The 20672-nt window shown below is 43.1% G+C and overlaps 1 protein-coding gene across 1 annotated transcript in view; it reads right to left on the bottom strand.

Annotated features, from left to right (window-relative positions):
* Nucleotides 1-3325: 3325 nt before the first annotated feature.
* Nucleotides 3326-20672, bottom strand: part of DNM3 (dynamin 3) — a 146747-nt gene continuing 129400 nt past the window's right edge. Inside the window, 5 exon segments of the mRNA XM_065648911.1 lie at nt 3326-3371; nt 3373-3408; nt 3710-3946; nt 4557-4783; nt 9146-9310. Of these exon segments, the coding sequence (XP_065504983.1) occupies nt 3326-3371; nt 3373-3408; nt 3710-3946; nt 4557-4783; nt 9146-9310 (711 nt within the window).

Raw genomic sequence — 20672 nt, 5'->3', positions numbered from 1 at the left:
CTGGCTTTGTCTGGAATCTTCTAACTGTAATTACTGTCAAGTGTAAGTACGTTTTTGTGCCAGGTTGGCAGAAATATGTAATGATGGCTTAGAACGTAGATTAATTACAAACACAGCAGGTCGTGTAATTAGCCTCAGTGGCATAACAAAACGTAGCTGCATAGCGGCCTCCACCTCTTCCATGCTGGCTGGCTGTGGGTTGAAGTATTATAAATTGTAGGGAGACAGCTGAACGAGGTGCGTATGGGACTGTTCATGAACAGCACAGCGTGAATTCTCTCCCTGCTGCTTGTCTCACAGGTAAAGACCGTCCTCAGCCCCAAGGACTGAGCACCAGCATGCCTGCGGGGAGACACCCCTGCTCGAGAGCATTTCTGTTCCTGCCTGCTCCAGTGGACAGTCTGGCCCTTCAAGACCTCTGTTTAACCAGGTGCCAGGGTTCCCCATCACGCACGTTCGTGTATGTTTTCACGGCAAAGTGAGTAACGATCTCCAGTGCTTTGTCGGGAAAGCTTTCATCGGTCCAGAGCAGCACTGCAGAGCAGGACACAGAGAGAAAACGGGGAGCACCCTCCCACCCCCACTAACACCATGGGCTCTGCTGCCAGGAGAAAAACATTTCCAGTTCCATTGTTTTCCTTGTGGCAAAGCTGAGAATCCCATTCAAGACATTTAAAACCCAATAAATCAAAGCATCCACAGTAGAACTAAAATTGGTCAAGATCAGGCTTTCTAAACAGGCAGGCAAACACACATCGTGGTAAGCTGCAGTGCCTGCTTAAAGCCATCTTACCAAAGCGAGCTCACAGCTGCATTTTCTTTCAAAATACTAATGCAGCCTTTTAAGAGAGAGGGGGAATAATCTAAATTCTGGCAGCAGGGAATATTTCACAAATCATATATGCTTTGGCATCAAGCCCTTAAAGCCAGGGGCCTTTACTCACAGGCTTTGCTGGGAGAGATCCACCCACCTCAAGTGGGATTAATTAAAAGAGGCATGTATCATGCAAATAGTTTCTGTTTCCTTACAGAAATATTCAGCGCACATAACCCAAACCAGCTTTAGAATCAGAGTGAAGCAAGGAAGAAAATTATTTCCTGCTCCCCTAACCCTCTTCCTTTCCCTGTACAGTAAGCGAGGAACAGTGAGAAAATGCTGAGAGCTCACATTTTCTGTCCAATTCTTTCGGTTAAACGCTGATAAAATCAAGGGGGGAAGAAAAGGATTGTTTTAAAGTCAGGGCTTGTATCTTGCTATAAGGTGGCAAGTTCTCCAAATCAAATGTGTGCTCAGCTGCTCGTTGGAAAAGGACAGTTCAAATCTTACCCCTGAAAATGATCTTTTTATCTTAAGACAGAATAGGAGAAAATAGAAAGCTTATATTTCTTCAGTGACAGTGATGGGGGCTGAACAAAAAGCTCCTTTGGAAAGCTAGATGAACTTTAAAAATACAACTTTTTTTCCTCAGGAAGCTGAACGATTTCCCTAGATATGAGAGCGCCTGACACTTCAAGGAATCGTTGCAGAAAACGGGGGTTGAGCAGTCAGAGCACAGAGCCCCAGTTCAAAAACAAGCCACAGAGAACGCTCAGATTTCCACAAGAACTCTTCCTCAAAACTATTTTTTCTCTCTTTTAATATCTCAGACCCATTTTCTGAGTCAATTTCCTATGATCCTGCGAAGGCCGTTATTAAAACCAGACCAAGCGTAGCAGAAATGCCGTGGCTCAAAAGAAAGGTTTAACAGGCCCAGGAGCCGGCCACACTGTCCCCCTCGGGTGATTTCCCCTGCAGCCCCTGCCCTGGGATTTCCTCTCTCAGAGTTCAGTCGGCAGGAGAAACCTGAAGTTTCAGCAAAACAGCAAACCTTTCCTTCATTCTTTAGCAGTTGAGATTTTTTTATGTCTGAGGCTTTCATAGCTCTAAAAAAGACATCTAGGATCCAGTCCAGAAGATGTGTATTGCAGATATTTTTCCACAAAGATGTCAAGCAGTCATACATTCAATTATGTATCCAGCTACAGGATTTTAAAAACACTGACCTCCTTTATCAGCCACTGCTCTGCGTGCCACCACCGGCAGCCACAAATGGAGCTGTTCGCAGGCTGCTTACCCCAGTGTCTTTCGTCTGTTAGAAAATTCCTCTCTGGTTTCCATCCCACCTATCACTTCAGCGTCAAAAGATTATCATCAGACGTGCTCTTGGCAAGGCACCTCAGGAAAGCGATGGTCATGCACAATCACAGCCAGGCAAGACAAAGAGACATGCTCATGTGCAAGGCAAGGTGAGAGGCGCCAGGGAGCCATGGTTCTCTCCAGCAGTACAACCGACACAACACCGGACCTCACTTCTGTACCTAGTGTGTGATTTATCCTCTGATGGCACAGGGGGAAGGCCGGGGCCGGTGCCCTCAGCTCAGCCCAGGCTCTCCCAGCCAGGGGATGCTGCTTCGACTCTGCCCTCCCAGCGCAAAGTCCAGCACCCAGAAAGCAAACTGCACGTTTCTCCCCAGGGGTCCTACTGTGAACGACGGGACACCCAACAAGTGCGTTTCGTGGATGGGCACCGATGCAACGGCACCCTTTCCATAGCAAATATATCAAAGGAATGAAGTATTTTTATATACCTCATTTATTTATTCTTCACATTATAAAGAGTGATTATGTTAGAAACTGAGCCTCAAGTTACTGACAACTACAACAGATCTCACCTATGTAAAAAAAAAAGCTTTTCTCCAAAGGTTCTCTCCTCTCAGTTACCATTTCTAAAACTGAAAGTTTGGACAGTTTTTGTCTCTATTTAACTGGCATTTTCTGGTAAACTTTGACTAATTTTAATGTAACCGTTTGTTTATTAAAAATGGAGAAACCCCTTTGTTCCAACATTGCTTAATCTATTCATGCGTCTCACGTAATTTAGGAAGTTACCAAAGCCCTCGGAATCGTAGGCTTTGGACCACTCACATGTGAGTGATCACGTGTATTATGTCATTGTGAAAACATTAAGGACATTTTAGTCATATATAAAAAGGCAGTTTACGCCACAAAAAATTATAAAATATGCACAGCTACTTTGAGTAGTACTGATACATAAAAAGGCCTGGGAAGGAAAAGAAACGACAGAGTCATGAAGATGCTGTTCCTTAACAAATTGTTTTCTGCTATATGACCTACGCTGTTAGACAACTGTGGACCCTTTTCAACTGGCTGTTAATTACTTGCCTTGTGGAATAAAAATCAGATTCCTATCAGCTTGTTCCACTGGTTCTACGAGGATTGTTCTCGTTCTCTCCCAGCAGAGCCGTCCCTTCCTCTGGTGAGGACTCAGAACGGCACAGGTGAGCAGGGAGCTGCACCCCTGCCCCTTTGGGTGGAGGGGGAGATGACCAACCTCTCTCTGTGAACTCCTGCGTGGGTACAACACACCCAGAACAGGGGTTCTTAATGTAAAATCATCTAGCCTCTTCAAATTGGATTTATTCTTTTCTTTCATGAAAAAAAGAACTTTCTATCATTTCCAAAAGTCATATTTGCGCTAAGAATTGGTTCCTCAAAATGCCTTTTGACTCTCTGCAGGGAACGCCCAATTTTGCTTTGTTACAAGACTTACTCAACACCGGTGCTCAACTTTCTGACACAGTGCAGAATCTGTCTGTTATGCTAGAGGGAGAGAACCATGCCCACCACCAGGAAGATCAGACGTCTTACCTTGGGACGCTGGGAGGAGCCCGGCTCGGCCGAGAGGGGACCTGGGGAGGTCCTCCAAGGGCTTCACCGGCACTCGGAAACGGAGGCAGCGGTCCTGGGCGGAACGGGACCGGGGGAGCCCCCGACTGCGGGCCTGGAGATGGGATTGCAGGAGCTGGTCCTCGGCCAGATAAAGGTCTGGTTGGGGGATTGTTTAACGTAGGCCTCCTCTGAGTTGAGGGACTTGGAGGAGGCGATCTAGTGAAATACCAAGAGATTTAAGAAGCTCAGTAAGGTGGGGTTTGGGTTTTGGTTTGGTTTTATTTTATTATTATTTTTATTTTTAAACAGAAATTAAACCCTTTGTTATGCCTAAGATATTGTATTTTCTTGGCATTTTCCTCTGCTGTCAGTGTGTGAGCATCCCATATACTTAAATCTATCACCTTTCCCACAGACAGCATGCCTTACAATAGCCAGAAATAAACATACAAGCAAAGAGGTAAATGTAACAGATTTTAATGGAGTTCTAAAAACGTTCTATTAAGTGGATTTCCTACGACATGGAGCCTGAGATGCTCAATTATTATAACAGCTTGCAAGAAGAGGCCATGTGGCTGCTATCTCCAGCATCGGACAAGCTATAATTCCACTGGATAGTCTTCTACAAGGCAAATATCCTCTCTGGTGTTCATGTACACATCCATAAAATATTTATATGTGGGAAAACATTCCGATTTCCCTCACAAATGTCATCGAAGACCTGGAGGAGCATCTTCCCAAGGAGACAGGTATGGAGGGGACCGCTGATGCTGACAAGGTCTGCCTGTCCTCAATTTCATTGCAAAACAGATATGAGGATCCTTACCTGCGGGCCTGCTGAAGCCAAGAGTCATCCACAGGAGGGGGTGCAGGGGTTGAGACAGTGCTAGTGCTAATATCTCCAATGATTGCCAGGGCTTCCTTTAGAGCTTGGTACATGCGGAGCATTTCATCTCGCCTCTGTGCCTGTTCAGCCGACTCCTCCATTAGAGTGTTTTGGTCCTCAGAAGAATACAAGTGAGCCAGGAGCTCTGCATTGATAAATTCTTTCACCTATTTCATCAGACAAAAAAAAAAAAAAAAGAAAGAAAAAAAACCCCGCAAAGTAATTTTTTTAAAAAATGGAGAATACAATACTGAACAAATACAGTGTGAGATCCATGGAACCAGGAGACAGACTTATCTCAATTTAATCTGTTTCTCCTACTACCTTACATCGGTTCTACTGGTCAGATCAGGGACTAAAACACGCGGAACTGAGACTGAGCGGATGGTGCCGCAGCCTGAGGTCGAGCTGCGGCGCAAGGAGGGGCTGGCACGTGCAGCTGCCAGAGCATCTGGAAAAGGATGGACTGGACCTCCTAGCAGCAGCCTGCACACCGATGGGCTTAATGCAATTATGAAGCCGCATTCTGAGAGAACGATTCACATGTGAGGAAGAGCTGGTTTTGTGCAGTCACTTCACAACGCACTGTGGCCTTTTTTTGTGTCTGTCTTTGAAACACTGGACACGGTTGGAGTTAACAGTGGTCTGTGTCTCTAAGGTGACACCTGTGGTTACAGTTCATTTCAAAGAGGCTTCTCAACAGCTCCCAGGAGTCAGCTGCCATCTGGTCCAGCTCTAAAGGGCTGAGGTTTAAATGGCAGCCATTAGCAACACCATCAGATACCAAATTCCCCCAGGAATGGGAATTTTCAGGCTTTATAGCACCTCTGTCAATTATTTTCTTAGCAACAATTTACCCTACTGTAGACGGCGTCTTTCATCTCCAACAACTTTGTCCGATTCTAAATATCCCGTCCACACACATTCAAACTGAAGGGAGAAGTCTCTAAGTAATCTAATTCACTATATTGATTTCCTGCTACGCATGCCCTGGTTATAGAAACCTGGACCACATTAGAAGAGATAAAAAGCTAAAGGTACTCTGATTAAATAAGACTGTGGTAAAGAGACCAACTGCTGACCTACTAAATCCTTCCACTTGAGACTTTCTTTGCTTTTCTGATCTATTTCTCATCTGGCTTTTTGCTCTATTAATGTTTTTTTGAGCTGGAGATGCTAACGATTCTGATTAAATAAACCTGAGCTCAGTTTGCTCCTGGGTTTGTGCTGGTTTAGCTATATTAAGTCCTGACAGATAGACTAAGGCAAAGTTTGTGCTCAGATAGGGTCAGTGAGAGCAGCCGAACCGCACGGACGTAGGACCCTTCGTGGTCACCCAGCAATGGAAAGCAGGCCAGGACGGACTTTGCAGAGGAACGAAACTATATTGCCTGGGCTTGGCTGTCGTTTCCCATTCACGTATGACAGGAGAGGCACAAATTCTTCGCAAAGCCTGCAAAAATTTTCCATGAGTCTCATGCTGTTTTCCAGTAGATGGTACTGATCAAGAGCCAGAGTACACTACTTTCCTCGCGATTGCCAAAAGCTCCACATTAAAAACAGATATCATAGTTAAACAGCATCACATTCTACTTGATGAAATGAGCATTTTAATGGCATCACTTCAAAAAAAGAAGAAGAAGAAGAAGTCCTAAAATTAGATTAAGGACAGAGCTGATTGTAAAAGCATTGTTAAACCGCAAATATCTGTTTGAAAAAATCAGCCTGTGACAATTATAATGAGAGATCCCTGTCTGCCGCTAGCAGGAGACTCAAGTAACTCCCTGAGCTCCTCTGGAAGGGGAAGACCGCTGTGCTAAGGACGGGTCCTGGACCAACCTCCTTCCTTCTGCACGGTACTAGACAGAGGAAGGTCTTTCCACAATAGCCACTTTCTCCAGCTTGGAAGAGGAAGGGAAAGTGACACTTACTCATGCCTTTGCTCCTTCTAGAAAACAGACTCACAGGAATGGTTTAAAACATTTTCCTTCGCAGACATCAGACTGTGGTCAAAGCCAAACCACAGCAAACATCCAAAATGCCGGTGCCGCAAAGCCTGCCCTGCCGCTCCCAAGTGGAGTAAGGTGGGCTTGCAACTTCATTCAGACTACAACAGACATCACTGCCTCAAACGCAATCCATTCCTTAACCTTAAGTTTTGTATTAACAAGTACCTAGGAGTTTTTCTACTCAGCTGAGATTAATATCAGCACTGCTTATGGAGTGTACACTGTCTAGTGCAAGACCACCCCTCTTGTAGAATCTGCCATACCCAGGCATCGCGAAACACAAATTCTGAAATGTGTGTTTTGTTTGTGCGTGTTTGATTTGGTAGTGGTAACTCAATGCAGTTCTGTGTGGTAAATGCATTTTCTTGTAAGGTAATCAACATCCACCCTAAGGGAAAAATAAGGGATGCATTTGGAATGCAACAATCTAGGCTTAGGCCTCAAATATGCTTAGGGACAGCATCTAACTATTTTCTGTACACTGAGTTCGAATCTGATACTTCCCTTGAATTACAAGTGTTCACTGACAGGCCCACAAAGCAGAAAGGAAGTTCTAGGAGGACTTGGGAGGTTACAATTGTCATGGAAACAAACTCCTTGGGATCAGTTTGTTTCCAGAGTTTTGGAGGCGACACGATGGGGCAGCAGAAAGTACAGAATATGCTCACTAAGGGGGAGGAAGGGTGTTTTCTCTTAACTCCTGGTGGATGGGTTGGACTTCTGAAGACCCTAAGGAACACAATCTGCTTAACAGGACCCGCTTCCCATCACAGCTCCGCCGCTTTCCAGGTGGTTGCACAACCTTTTGGCATGGCTCAAGCATTTCTCTCTCTTTTGAATATCACTGATTTTTTTAAATTTGTATTTTATCTATTGTTTTCAATATGGCATTTTACTGCCTATGCTGCAAAGAAACAAGTGCATTAATGTTTCTAGTCTCCCTCTACACAGTCCTTTAAAATGTTTTGATTCTTTGCCACAAATGTAAATTCTGGTATTGAGGTGTGGGTCTTAGCTCATTCTAGCAAGTCAAACACTGCTATGGACTATGAGGTCAATTGAAAGGTAGACGATATTGTAAGTATGGTGCTTCCGTGTGCCATGGTCAGCCGGCATGGCAGACTCTACCAGCATAACAGCTGATGAGACAAAGTACAAAATCTTGAAGTATTCTACTTTTGAGTAAAGCACCCACTTCAGAGACCCTTAAACTATTCCATATGAGGAGGTGAGTGGCAGAAAATGTAATATAAACTTTCAAAAGGAACCGCACGCCGAACTCTGCAGTTTATGAAATGAGAGCTAAAATCCAGCCCTTTCAAAAGGCACTGAAGTTGTGCTAAGTTGAAGGAGCAAGTTGCTAGCTGTGATCTGGAAAGCGCGGAGGGAACACGCTCACCCTATAAATTCGAGAGCATGGCTGATTTCAGAAGGAAAAAACCGGCAGTTCCATTGTTCCCATGCTCTTTTGTAAAAACTCACCCATGACTAGAGCATTATTTGGAGCCTGGCTCCCCTAAACCTAAAGAAGTTAATGGAATATCTCTCACCTCATGCAAAAATTCTGCTCATATTATATGTTCCAGGAAATCCCATTCAAAATTTCCTGTCCAAGCACTTAACTCCTAAGTGCAACACAAATTCCACAGGACTAATGAAATCCATCAGACAAAGGCTAGAGGTGGCTCTGTGTCAAAACTAAATGGTGCTTTCTAAACAGATTTGCCTTATAGCATATTGTATTTTAAAAAGCAATGGATGACCTCTCAGAAAAGGTGCTACCTGTAACTAACAGGAGCTGTGCTCTCCATTATTAATATATATGGCAGCAGTGGCACTAACACTCAGCTTAATTTTCAACAAGGTCCGTTCCAAACTCTGCCAGAAAGCGGAGGCTGAGACACTAGCGCGGTGGAAAAACAATGATATCTCAAAGCCATTTCTTTAACCAAATAATCTTCACATCTAAGAAGGACACACACAATAAATCAACCAACCACATCTGCTTATCTAAACAACAGTGTCCAAGGCTTCTAGATTTATTCCTTGAAAATGGTAACTTAAAAATATAAAGAAACCCAAATAAAATAAGAATTGCTTCAAGAAATCACGACAAAGGGCTACAGACTGAAAATCAAGGAAGCGCAGCCCTGCTCTGCCACTCTCACAGGCTGCCTAGATGGAGCTCCCAACTCCCTTTTCCTGTTATACCAAAAGCAAGACAGAAAAAAATTAAAAAATATCCTTGACTTACCTTTAAATAATAACTTATGCTCTGATTAAGATGTAAATTAATTAGCATTTGGAGTGAGCACTCAAGGCAGTGTGCCAGAAGGCTGTAGAACTTAATACTACTACAAAAGATTGGAATATTTTGTCTAAGAGCGTCACGTTTACGGGAGTGTGTTCTTCTCTTTAGTATATGCCGTTGTTGCTGCTATATTCAAGAGGTGTGTTTGTGGGAGCACAAGAGATTTTACAGATGTATTAAAATAATTTAGAAACCTGGTTGTTACTTACATTATTGATCATAAGATGCATGATTGTTTTTGGTATCAAGTCTCGGATACATTTGTTGATAATAGACATGTAGGAGTCCACGAGATTTCGAATTGTCTCCACCTGTCTCTCCAGCTGGGGGTCCATTGAAAAATTGTCTGCTTGGCCATTCTCATCATTTTCAGCCTACACAGAAGGAAAAAAAAAAAAAGAAAAGTCTTTCAGACTGCAGTAAATTGGAAATATATTGGGGAAAAAACCTGGACTTACACTGAAGTAATCCAGCAATGTAACTCATACAAAGAATGTCTGGTGGATAAAATATGAAGTGCTGGCCTGTTTAACATTAGCATTTAATGTCATGAAATCTGGACTTTTAGAGGTTAATGCAATATGAGACGCAAGGCCTTTTTCACAAAGTACATTATATATTTCCGTACAAAATTGTAATTTTGTATTAAAGCAAGTTTTCAGACAAAGAGTGTGATGGTAAATGAAAACCCAAGAAATTATCTCAGATCACTTACTGCAATACTTATTATCAAGTCTTTTACCACTCAGGATTGAGCCAGCTTGACCCATGCAAGAAAGCAGCACCATAGGTCTGGATTTTGAATTTTACCCTCCTATGGGTAAAAAACCTCCTTGTTATTTAAGACTGACTCAGTTGTGACAAATTCCGCACTTCAGCCTCAGACTTGTTAGATGTGAATAGCACCTATATAAACAAAGGATTTATGAAGGATAACAGCAGAAGCATCATTGGTTCCAGTGCTCAAGGCTCAGCATAACATAGACTGGATTATGTATTAGAGGTCTCTTTTTCATTAGACAGAAAAAAACCTTCTTTGTATGTAAACAGCTGACCTAATTAAAGAAAATACCAGGAACTTAAACTGAAAGCTAAAAGGTATGTACTTTGCTTTGGTCTGGCCTGTATAAATATAAGAAAATCTTAAAAAAAAAAAAAATAGCAGCCTTTTGGTAAAAATCAGACTGCTTTCTGAAGCTCAAAGATGCCAAAAGAATGGAATTTCGACCTGGAAAGTACAAAGAACGACGTCCTTTCCCCAAACTCTGACACACAATACTCCCTGAAAACGACCACCAAAGCCTTTTTAGCAAAGTTCTTTATAGCAAGAACTATAAAATCTAAATCTGTTCTGTTGGTACCTAAGAGGCATCACATGAAGAAACGAAAATCACCTGCAAACACTGAATAACTCAATAACAAGAACTAGTTACATACCAGCCAGACCCCAGTCGGCACAACTCCATTTACAAAATAGCATTTAGCTAAAATTTACACACCACTAGTGCTTTACAGATTCCCTGAGCAGTTGCGATTGGTAGCTTACCCATTAGCAAAAGACCATTAGAGCTAGATATGCAAACGTGACACCAACGGGCTGCTCCCTGCGTGCAACCCACCCTTGCTGGGCCACAAAGAGATTCCCAGTTTCACCTCCTAACACAGGCTCTGCTTCTGCTCACGCAACATTAGCAGGTGGACCACTTTGTATTTACTCCTGGTAAAGTACGGCTTGATCAGTCGAGTCTAAATGAAATAGCAATGGTTGTGATTTGTTAAATTATAGTTTTGTTAAGAAACACGATCCAATGCACCATTTAGAAACAAAACTGTTTGTACAAGAAGTTTCAAAAGTTCAGATTGTTTTTAAACACAGATGAATTACTGGAAAACTAGCTGATCTGTGGACTTGAAAATAATTAGCAGTGATTCCTAAAAAAGCTGGGACAGGGGAGGACACTGAAAGAGCTCCTGATGAAAACAGGAGACACGCCCGTAGACACACTACCCTATAAACCTTAATCATTTTGTTAATAAACTGCATATGCCAAAAAGTCACAGCATGCCAATGGAGTATTTTCCCTAGTCTCCATGTCTGAAAAGAAACTAAATGTAATTTTCCCTGTGAAATACCAAATAAACGGAAAAATCTTACATCTATCATATATCCACCGATTTTAGCCACGTAACTGCAGACCGAAAATGCCCCCTTCTCAGTTCTCCTGCATTTGACTTCTGTTCTCTCGCTTTTCTTCTTTGCTATCTTTATGAAGTACAGTTTGTCCACGTGTTTTTTTGTTTGTTTGTTTGGGGTTTTGTTTTTCCCCCCTCACTGTTTAAATTACAGATTGCAATAAGATTCTTGGCTGGCTAAGCAGCAAAGTGACAGATGTTTATCATTATCCTCATCAAGAGAATGTAAAGTAAAAATAGTAATTTGTGTTTGAACTTAAGGCAAAGACTGTCTGCAAACATTTAACCTTTTATATACAGGTTCATAGGTGATATTTACAGAAAGTGGATAATACTTCAGGAGTCCGTCTCTTGTTTGAAACTGTAATAGAGCTGAATTTATACTGTTGATTTATTTTCTCTAAAATCAAAGAAAGATCAATCTTTCGTGAGTTTACAGTAATTTATTACAAAAACTTCTGGCCATAGTATTCATAATAATTTGGTGTCTCAGCTGAAGGCTTTTCATGCCAGAAACAATCTTGTTTGCATCACATCATGCACACGGAAATCTGCGTCTAGCACGTCTATGCCATACACGTCTATGCCATACACTGTACGTACAAGCGTTACCAGGCTGTCTTTGGGAAGCCACCTCTGCGTTGTTCCAACAGCAGCATCTGGTAAATCTGAGCATCACAACAAGACAGAAGCGACGTAGCTGCCCTGTGCCAGCTCCTCGCCATCCTTTCAAAAGAGCTGGTTTGCTCACCGAGCATCCCCGAAGCCCCTGCCACCCTGCATTCTAGAAAGGCTTTTTTTGCAAGTCTGTTGCAATGAATAAGCCCAAACCAAAACGTGTAAGAAAACCCTTATGTCTCCTTGGCCACTCTTGAACAGAACGTTCATGCTGAACAGAAAAGGAGAATGCAGCAGCTGCAAAGAGGTTTCTGTGCCTTCTTTGCCAGCAGCCAAGGCAGCCCCAGCCCCTTGCGGTGCTCATCATCCTCGAGCCAGAACTTGCCAGTTCCAATAGCAAGTGTTGAGCGACAGCATATGAATGTGGGCAAAGTTTTCATTCTTGCTTAATGCTGCTATTAATTAATATACTGCTTAATACTGCTATTCATTAACGAATATCGTTACTTCAAATGAACACAACTACGACTGCTTCAGGAACTTTTGTAAGCCTCCAACAAAGAAACTGTGGAAGAATCTCAAACACTAAAAACCAAGTAAAGAAAATTAGATCCATCTTGGAAAACTCAAAATCGGAATATCTGACCAAAATACACCAAAGCTACAGAGAAGCAATAGGTGAATAAAAACACGGATGAAGAGACGGTAACATTGAAGCCAGGATAGTCCTTCCATTTATACAGACATACGCATTGCCACAGAGATAAGGTCCTTCCCTTCTACTTTCTCTGCACTTTAGAAGGATTAAAATAATATCTATCCCTTGTGCTCTGCAGCAGGTCCCATTACTTTAACCTCCTTGCATGGAAAGGTGCTGGTGAAACACAAAATATGCATCATCGCTGCTCTTCTACCTTTTCTGCATTTAGACCCCTTCTGTACTAGAACGCATTAAGGATTAACGAAAGTGTCATACAAGAGAAGACTAAAAACTGCACGTGAAATCCGAACCACTTCAGTTTGTGGGAATTTTACTGCTGGCTGCAGTGGGAATACGGTTTCATCCTACACATGCGCTTCTACCAGAAGAGTTATCGGCCTTCTGAAGACTGTCAACTCGCTGCTGGAAGAGGAACGATTTAGTGTGGTACAAAGGGATGTAGCCATTGTGTGCAATTAAAAAAAAAAAAAAAAAAAGGAATAGTACCTCAGAAGATCAGGATAATTTTCCTGATTGTGGGAGTTACAAGCATGTTGAAGAATGTCCCAAGAAAAAAAAAAAAAATCAGGAAAAGTGATTCCTTTTGAAATTCACAGCAAAACTGGTAACATACTGAGAACAGTCCTGAGCCGGCCACACAGAGAGTGCAATACTTCTAATTTCCATGATTTCATTACATTCAGGGCAGCTGCCAGCATATTTAAGAATGTCTTGTATAACATTCCTGATGTCAGTTCCAAGAAGGAGCATTTGTCTAGCATTTTCATTAGAGCAGCGTATCAACCAATTTTCTGTAATCAAAAAGGCATTCTATTAAAAATGACTGAGAGGAAGCAAACTGGAAGGTGACTGATGAAAGGGTGAAAGTCCGAGCAGCAGCAAAGCAACGCTCTGTACGCTAAGAAATAAGCCCAAGGCTGCAGTGAGAAACCAACCATTTAAAAGCTGCTTTTACGTCTTTCATTTACAGATGCAAGTTCATAACAACCACCACCACCTGAAAATGAATTATTACCTCCAGACTGTATTTGTTTTAATTCATAGCTGCTGAATATATAATCTATTTTATCTATTCCTGTCCAAGTAAGGTTTTTTCTTTAATGCACCAACATGCAGCACGTTGCAGTTGTCCTAAACCTCCCTGTTTTTTCCTAAATCTTTACAACTGATTCTTGATATTCTCTCTTCATTGCAGTTTGATGCGGTACATCTAATTTAGCTAACACACTCTCAGCTGTGCGTAGCGTGTCTTTGCGTGTCTTCAGAGCGCTGCTGAAACCACACAACGGCTTCACGCAGCGAGGTTTTCTTCCTGGAAGGAACCACAAGTAAATGACGATACATTACTTTTGTGTATTTACAACAAAGCGAGCAGCAGAAAAAGAACATTTCCCGGGTAGCTTGGAAGCCGCCCTTCTCCCTCCCAGCGGGTGCCTTTGCGGCTCTCTTCCGCGCTGGCGGCATCTCCTGACCTCGTCCTGCCGCCGCCCGTGCGGAGCCAGCCCCGGGCTGCCCTTTCCGCTCCTCCGCTTCGCCAGCGGCGCCCAACCGCTCCGCGCAGGGGTTCCCATCCGGCTTTCCCTGCACGCGCCACCTCTCCCACTTCATACCCACGCAGAAGAAAGACATAACCTAGCTCAACGTGATTCTGAAGTATTTAACTCTCTGGATTAGTTGAAACAATTGCCTACTTAGATTCTTCTTTGTGGTTACAGACGTTGTATAGCGCAGCCCGTGAGCTACAACCTTCTGCTGAATCCCCAGATATTTACGGAGCTTTAACGACCTCAAACGTTCAAAACCTGCGCTAGGTTCTCTCCCTGCCTTCCTCCATCAAGAAGCTGATTTGGAACGACGAGACAGAAAGGAATGATATATTACCAGAACTTCGACACATTTGGAGTTACTTTTGTTTTATAGTTCGTAACAGGTTGACAACTAATCATGTCAAATCAACCCAATCTCCTTTTAGAGCAGGGATTCAGATCTTATGAGTAAGGTATTAACGTTCATTGCGGCATAGTCCAGACTTCAGTAAAGCTTTTTGACACAATATCAAGTGACGTTTTCGTTAATGGAAGCGTGCTCTCCCCACAGTTACTGGTTGATGCTCGTTTCCACAGAAAAGCTGTCAATGGCTCACTGTCAAACTGGGAACCCTCAGCTGGGCTGTATTTTTTAATGTGCGTATTAATGCCTTAATGCTCAGGATGGTGGATTAGAGCCCGTGCCTATTACGTTCACAGATGAGAAGAATCTGGAAGGGGATGTGGTTACGTTAGATGACAAGGACTAGACTTCACAATGAACTGGAGAAATAGTTTAAAAATCTAGATTAAATTAATTGCGAGTAGGAAATGTTTGACTTGGGCGGGAATAAATCCGTTATAAACATACAGCATGAGAATGGCCACTTAAGGAGCAGTTCGGCAGGAAAGGAACTGTGTCCACAGTGCAATATAAACAGAGTATTAGTCAACGATCTCTTGCTATTATGAAATCAGTACGAGGATTGTGCATCCAGTTCTGGTTATCACACTGACAGAAATTTGTGGCACATTTGGAGAGTGTTCAGAGGAAACCACTGAAAATGATGCCCAGGGCTCTGTAAAATATTACCTGAAAGGAAAAGCTGAGATCAATTTGGACTGAGGAGTTCAAAAGAAACCACCTGTGAAAGGGGAGAAATGAGTGTCTACGGATAGGAAAGGATGTCAAACAAATATTTGGAAAGCGTTACATGGTAAGCACAGTGAAGCACAGAAATAGATGGACTAGGAGAGTTGCAGAATCTTCTCCAAAGATTCCTGATAATACAAAAAAAAGTATTATATCTTCTACTTTTTGTTCTATGCAAAAATCAAGTGAAAAATAAAACATTGCCATGAATAGCCATCTCCCCTCAAAAAAATCTGTGCTCCGATTTCACCATTTGCTGCCATGTACATCTCTCACACAAAGGACTTTTACATAACCCTCCCTGTGCTGCGAGTTTTGATTCGGGGCCAACAGCTGCTTCGTGCCTTTTGGAACAGACTGCTGGACAAGCAAAAGCAGAGAGAGGCTGGCATAAGGAAAACAGCACCTTTGTTTATAAAACAAATACTACTTTGGAATTTGCAAACTTTTCAGTCAAAGAATTTCCTTGTCATAACAACACATGAAGTACCCCATATTTATAGGAGCACATTAGAAAAAAATAATCTAGGATGTGAGACACTATTGGCGCACTATTTGCGTTATTTCAGCGTAGAAAGAGGTCAGTAGATCTTGGGAAGTCTCAAATAGTGGTGAGTTACCCAAGAATTCAAGTCACGATGATGAAGATTCGAAGTGTAATGATTAGCCCAGAGGATGGTGAGGTCAAAATTTATCGTTTCTTTGTTACTAAGTGCATGAAGCACATTTCCAGAGACGACAGCCCGATCCAGCGTTGGACGTTCATCGTAAAGGGAAACGGATCATTTGCTGCAAAAGGAGGTAATCAGCAGGTGGAGGCATCAGCTGGACACCTGAGGATTAAAGGATGAAAGCTACTGGCTGCAGTTCCCCTAAGAAGGAAAACAAATAGAGGTCTTGCAGCTTACACCAAAGATGATGAAAATAGAGAGCAGGAGAATTAGTCATCCATGATGGTGATCAGAGGAGTATTAAGAGTCATCATAAAGACCGAAACAACACCTTGCCATTCACCTATTGTTCACCTCCTTATCAAAACTATTCCTAAAAGACTATTCTCTGAAATGCTGGCAGAACTGATCATTATGAAGGACTTTTATTTAGCACTAACCACGCAAGAGAGGGTCACTAACAAAATTTTTCTTATTCCAGCAACAGTGCACCAGCCTTGGCTGAAGGACTCCTTTAGGGACAAGGAACTGTCACATTTTAGGGGATTAAAATGGGGCTGGTAAGTGCTCAGTGCATAGAGAGTGGCTTGGTGAAGGCCAGTCTTGGGAAACACATCATCCAAGATTACACCTTTAAACCACGGCTTATGACTTCATGTGTCTACGCACATAATAGAGCAGAGTTGCGTGCTTTTCACAAAATGTGACGCCCAGAATAAAGAACAAAAATCACAACTGTTTTTCTAGATGCTGTACTAAGCTCCGATCCCATGGTCCCTCTTCACTTCCTCCAGCTGAGATGGTAACTTTTCAATCCTCGCCAGCCTGATTCAAAGGAGTTTGAAGGCGGGAGGAGACGGGCAGCGCGAGGCTCCGTGCGAGTGCTGGGAGGGCAGGACTGGGAGGGGGCCTCGTACTGGGGAGCTCTGCACTGCGTCCGGTGCAGGGGCTCTACAAATTACAGCCCTGTCTTTTATTTTCAGTTGATCTAATGCGATGTGTCACCTATAACTGCGCTCTTTTCCATAATTAATGATGTCTAGGAAAATACTCTGAAATTCTCCTCTGATAAGCACCTAGACAAACTTGATGTTTCCTCCGTGAGACGCAGAAGAGGACGTTAAACTGTTTTCACGCCCACATCCCTCGAGCCATGAGAAGTACCAGACCCGTCTCTGCTGGGCCAGACTAAGCCCTGGTTCACCACAAACTCAGTGCAGTACCGACAAATGATCTCCATAGTAAATGATGCAAATAAGAAATGTCAGCGTGTTCCAAAATTCCTCACTTAATCTTATTGCCAGTTGTATAGTCTGGATAATCAGTAAATAAATCCCCTCTATGCTCAAATCCTTCGGGGCTGAATACACAGAAAACATTTTCTAATTCATTCTCATTAACCTTCCCAGCTCTAAACAAAGCAATTTCCTACTTTTCTTAGTGTCTGATTTTTCCACTGGCCCCTGCAACACCTGATTTAGCAGCAAAGATTTCTCACTTGTGATTTCTGTTTTGAACTGGCATTGTTCTTTCTCCTCACACATATGCTTGCTGGAATAGCACGAATCAGCAAGATTTAAAGCCTCCCATTCTCAAGTTTGAAGCCCCTAAAGGGAAATTGCAGTTGTGATGCCAAGGAACACAGTCGTTCGTTATTTGACTTTTCCTCAGCCAGGCTGACAGCGGAGGGGGAGGGAGGGAGGAAGGAAAGGGGAAGGGAGATGAAGATGGCATTTTAATAGCACCCACACTGACTTCACACAGTCAGATCCCTGTGCTCCAGAGCAGCACCATTTCCTTTCCCCTTGGCCTCGCATTCAGTCAATACCGTTAAGCCAGGCTCTATGGGAAACATTCTCAATCTTTTTCTCCCAACGAGGACCGCATCTCAGTACAGAAATCTGTCTCGTGGACACCCCCCTCGCAGGCCAGCTGGCCAGCCCACCCTTCACCCCTGGTTTCCACAGCCCGTTACCAAACTCAAGCCTTGCGCAGACCACCCCACCCGCATCCCAGATGTGACTACATGGGCCAATATTCTGCCACGACAAGATGGATTATCCGCCCTTCTCGTGCCCCAACTCTCATAGTCTCTGCAGCACCCCTAGTAACTGCTTATCTGAAAAGAAATTAATAGCAGGAATGTGTTTAATCTAATTTAGCAAGTGGACATACAAGAACCACCAGCATCTTATGTAGATAGATCTACCCTTCCCAGATGTTAGTCATATGCCAAACATATCTTGGCCAGAGTTCTCATCAAGACATTTCGTTTGATAATTCAAGTGCCAAGATTCAAAGCTCTTATACACGTTAATGCGTTTTTCATAAGCCCTCTGTTGGGCAGAGTGACAGTGGTCTACAAATTCTGGCAGGAGCTCTCACCCCCATAGAGCATCACCAAACACCACCATCCATATTCCCCATCTCAGAACTTTTTTTAACTTTGCAAGTAAAAATGTGACCTGCAACATTCCTGTGGCAGAAAAGCCTCAAAACAGATCAGAAGAGGAACCTGAAAGCTTTACTGAAGTCTAACAAATATTCCGAAACAAAAGAAAATCACCCATGCAGGAGCATTTTGGATTCATGCCACAAGAACAGAAATCAAAAATTATTGGGTAGAATTATCTTCAGGGGAAGAAATGAGTTGTAACTATGGTGCACATAATTCTGGACCAAATAGAATTAGATACTGCTTCACAACACGGCTTCCATTCTGTATAATATGCCAAAACCCTTCTAAGTATTGTACAAAACCAGTAAAAAATAAAAGATTTTTTTTTGCCTCCCTAAAATAAAAGCAAATTGTATTTAAAAGACAGTGTGATTCTGGTAAGTTAATAAGCAACAAACATAAACACTTCATGTTATAAGACCACATGCTCGTTGGCACAAACCAAAATGAAATTAGGGAGTTTAAACCTTAAGTCACTCTGATCTCCCCTCTGCGGGGAAGTTAAATTAGCACTCTACCCTCAGCAGACACAACACCGAGTTTATCTTTGCAGTTGAGATAACCTGGCTTTATCGGTGCTACAAACAACCGTAGCCTTGCGCTTCTGTTGGATATCTTTGCAAATTAACATTAAAAATGATCTATGGCATTTTCAGTTCAAAGGTTTGATTCCCCCACACGCTTCTGTTACTGGTCAGCAGCAAAAGGTACAGTCGAGCCTCATTTGACATCTCCTTGACACCCAGGAACCCCGTCCTTGGGGCGGCACAATGCGAATGCAAACTTCTTTCAGACAGGGATCAGTAACTCACACACACACAGTCCCAAGGATTAGAACTTTTTTTTGTGAAGCAGAGAGAAAACTGACACACTGTAATAGGGAGAGCCCCTCTCTTTTTAGAGTCGACGCCTGCTGAGCAAAGCAGGTAGTAAGAGCAGCGGTTTAACGCATTGTCCCAAAGACTGAATGTCTCACAGCACGGCTACAGGTACAAAAGTTTCACTCTTCTTCCCCCCCGGTTCTATTTTAAAATGTTTTCTGTAATAAAACTACTGTGAGACAGCTAAATGCAAGGGCGGGCACAGAATCTGAACCCATGGCCTTCTGGCTTAGAGGTGAGGCTGCTCCTAACTGAGCCAAAGTGACACATACATAATACGCTTTCAAGGTTTTTAGAGAGCTCCGTCATGATTTAAAAACACTAAGTCTTTGTGGTACAAACCACAGCACAGGAAAGAACTGGGGCTCCCTTTTTACTGCTAATTTTAGCAGATGAATTGTTTATAATCTCCTGCAAAATACATAAAGCCTTATTCTGCCTTAAGCTAAGGGAGAACAGCCTTTCAAAACTGATTCTTAATTACAGTGTTCCCCTGCTAGATGAGATGGAGGGAGGTTCCAAAACTGTCTCAGAGTATATGAAGTGATAAAATGAGGATGGGTGAGCTATTTTTAAACACACTCAGAGATGCTGAGGTCAAAAATCCCTGAATTTATAGCCTTACGGCCATATTAAGACTCATGGATTATTAAGACCTCCATGGTGAGGTTCAAATACCGTTTCATTCGAGACGCCCTCTGGCTTCAGAGCACGTGTTCCCTGCCAGGCTGTTTGCCAAACTGGGCCCCCAGGGAGCCACCCTGAAGCACAGGTTACATCCCTCCTGTAGAAAGGCATTTGGGAGACAAAGGGGATGGATGAGATGCTTCCATTGCAGCAGCGTGTCCCCTCCTCCTCTCTTTCCCCAAGACATTTTGCAAGGGAGGGACTTGCCTTTCCAGACGGGCAGGAAGCGAGCAGGTTACAGAGATAGTTTGAAGAATCTTAAGACGAACGTACATAATTGCTCCTTGCGCTACCCAGTCTGGAAAGCTGAACCAGGCTCAGGCCCTGGCGATGCTCCCTCTCTGCAGTTTCGTTTCCCATTTGAAGGGGGCAGAGCCCGGGGAGCTCGCTGCTGGGGGCAGGATGGAGAGAGGACCGCTGCTGCTGCCCAGAACGTCCAGCTGCTCTGCACTGGCGTGAGCCTGCCTTCTGCCGCACGGTTTCTTCCCCGCTGCAGGGAGAGGGGCTTTACGACGACTCCTAAAACATAGTTTAGAACGACTTTTTAGAAAATCCAGATTTGTAACAAAATCATTGTTCTGCTCAGGGAAATAAGCCACATCCAGGCATCACCTGGGAAGGAGCTGGCGCCGCCTTTGCCCCCAGAGTCTTCCCAACACTGCCGAGTAACGCTCCTCATCTCAGTTTTGACTCACGGCAGCATTTGGCTGTGTAAAAGCTGCCCTCTATACACACACTGGTTTCTTCCCAGTAATGATAAACATACACCTTTTTTTTTTTTTAAAAGAAAAAAAAGGAAGAAAACTAACAAGTGAGGAGAAACGAACT

The sequence above is a fragment of the Caloenas nicobarica genome, chromosome 20 (assembly GCF_036013445.1).
Source record: "Caloenas nicobarica isolate bCalNic1 chromosome 20, bCalNic1.hap1, whole genome shotgun sequence".
NCBI lineage: Eukaryota > Metazoa > Chordata > Aves > Columbiformes > Columbidae > Caloenas > Caloenas nicobarica.
The sequence above is the reverse complement of the archived record's forward strand: the minus strand, read 5'-3'. Positions and strand labels throughout refer to the sequence as shown.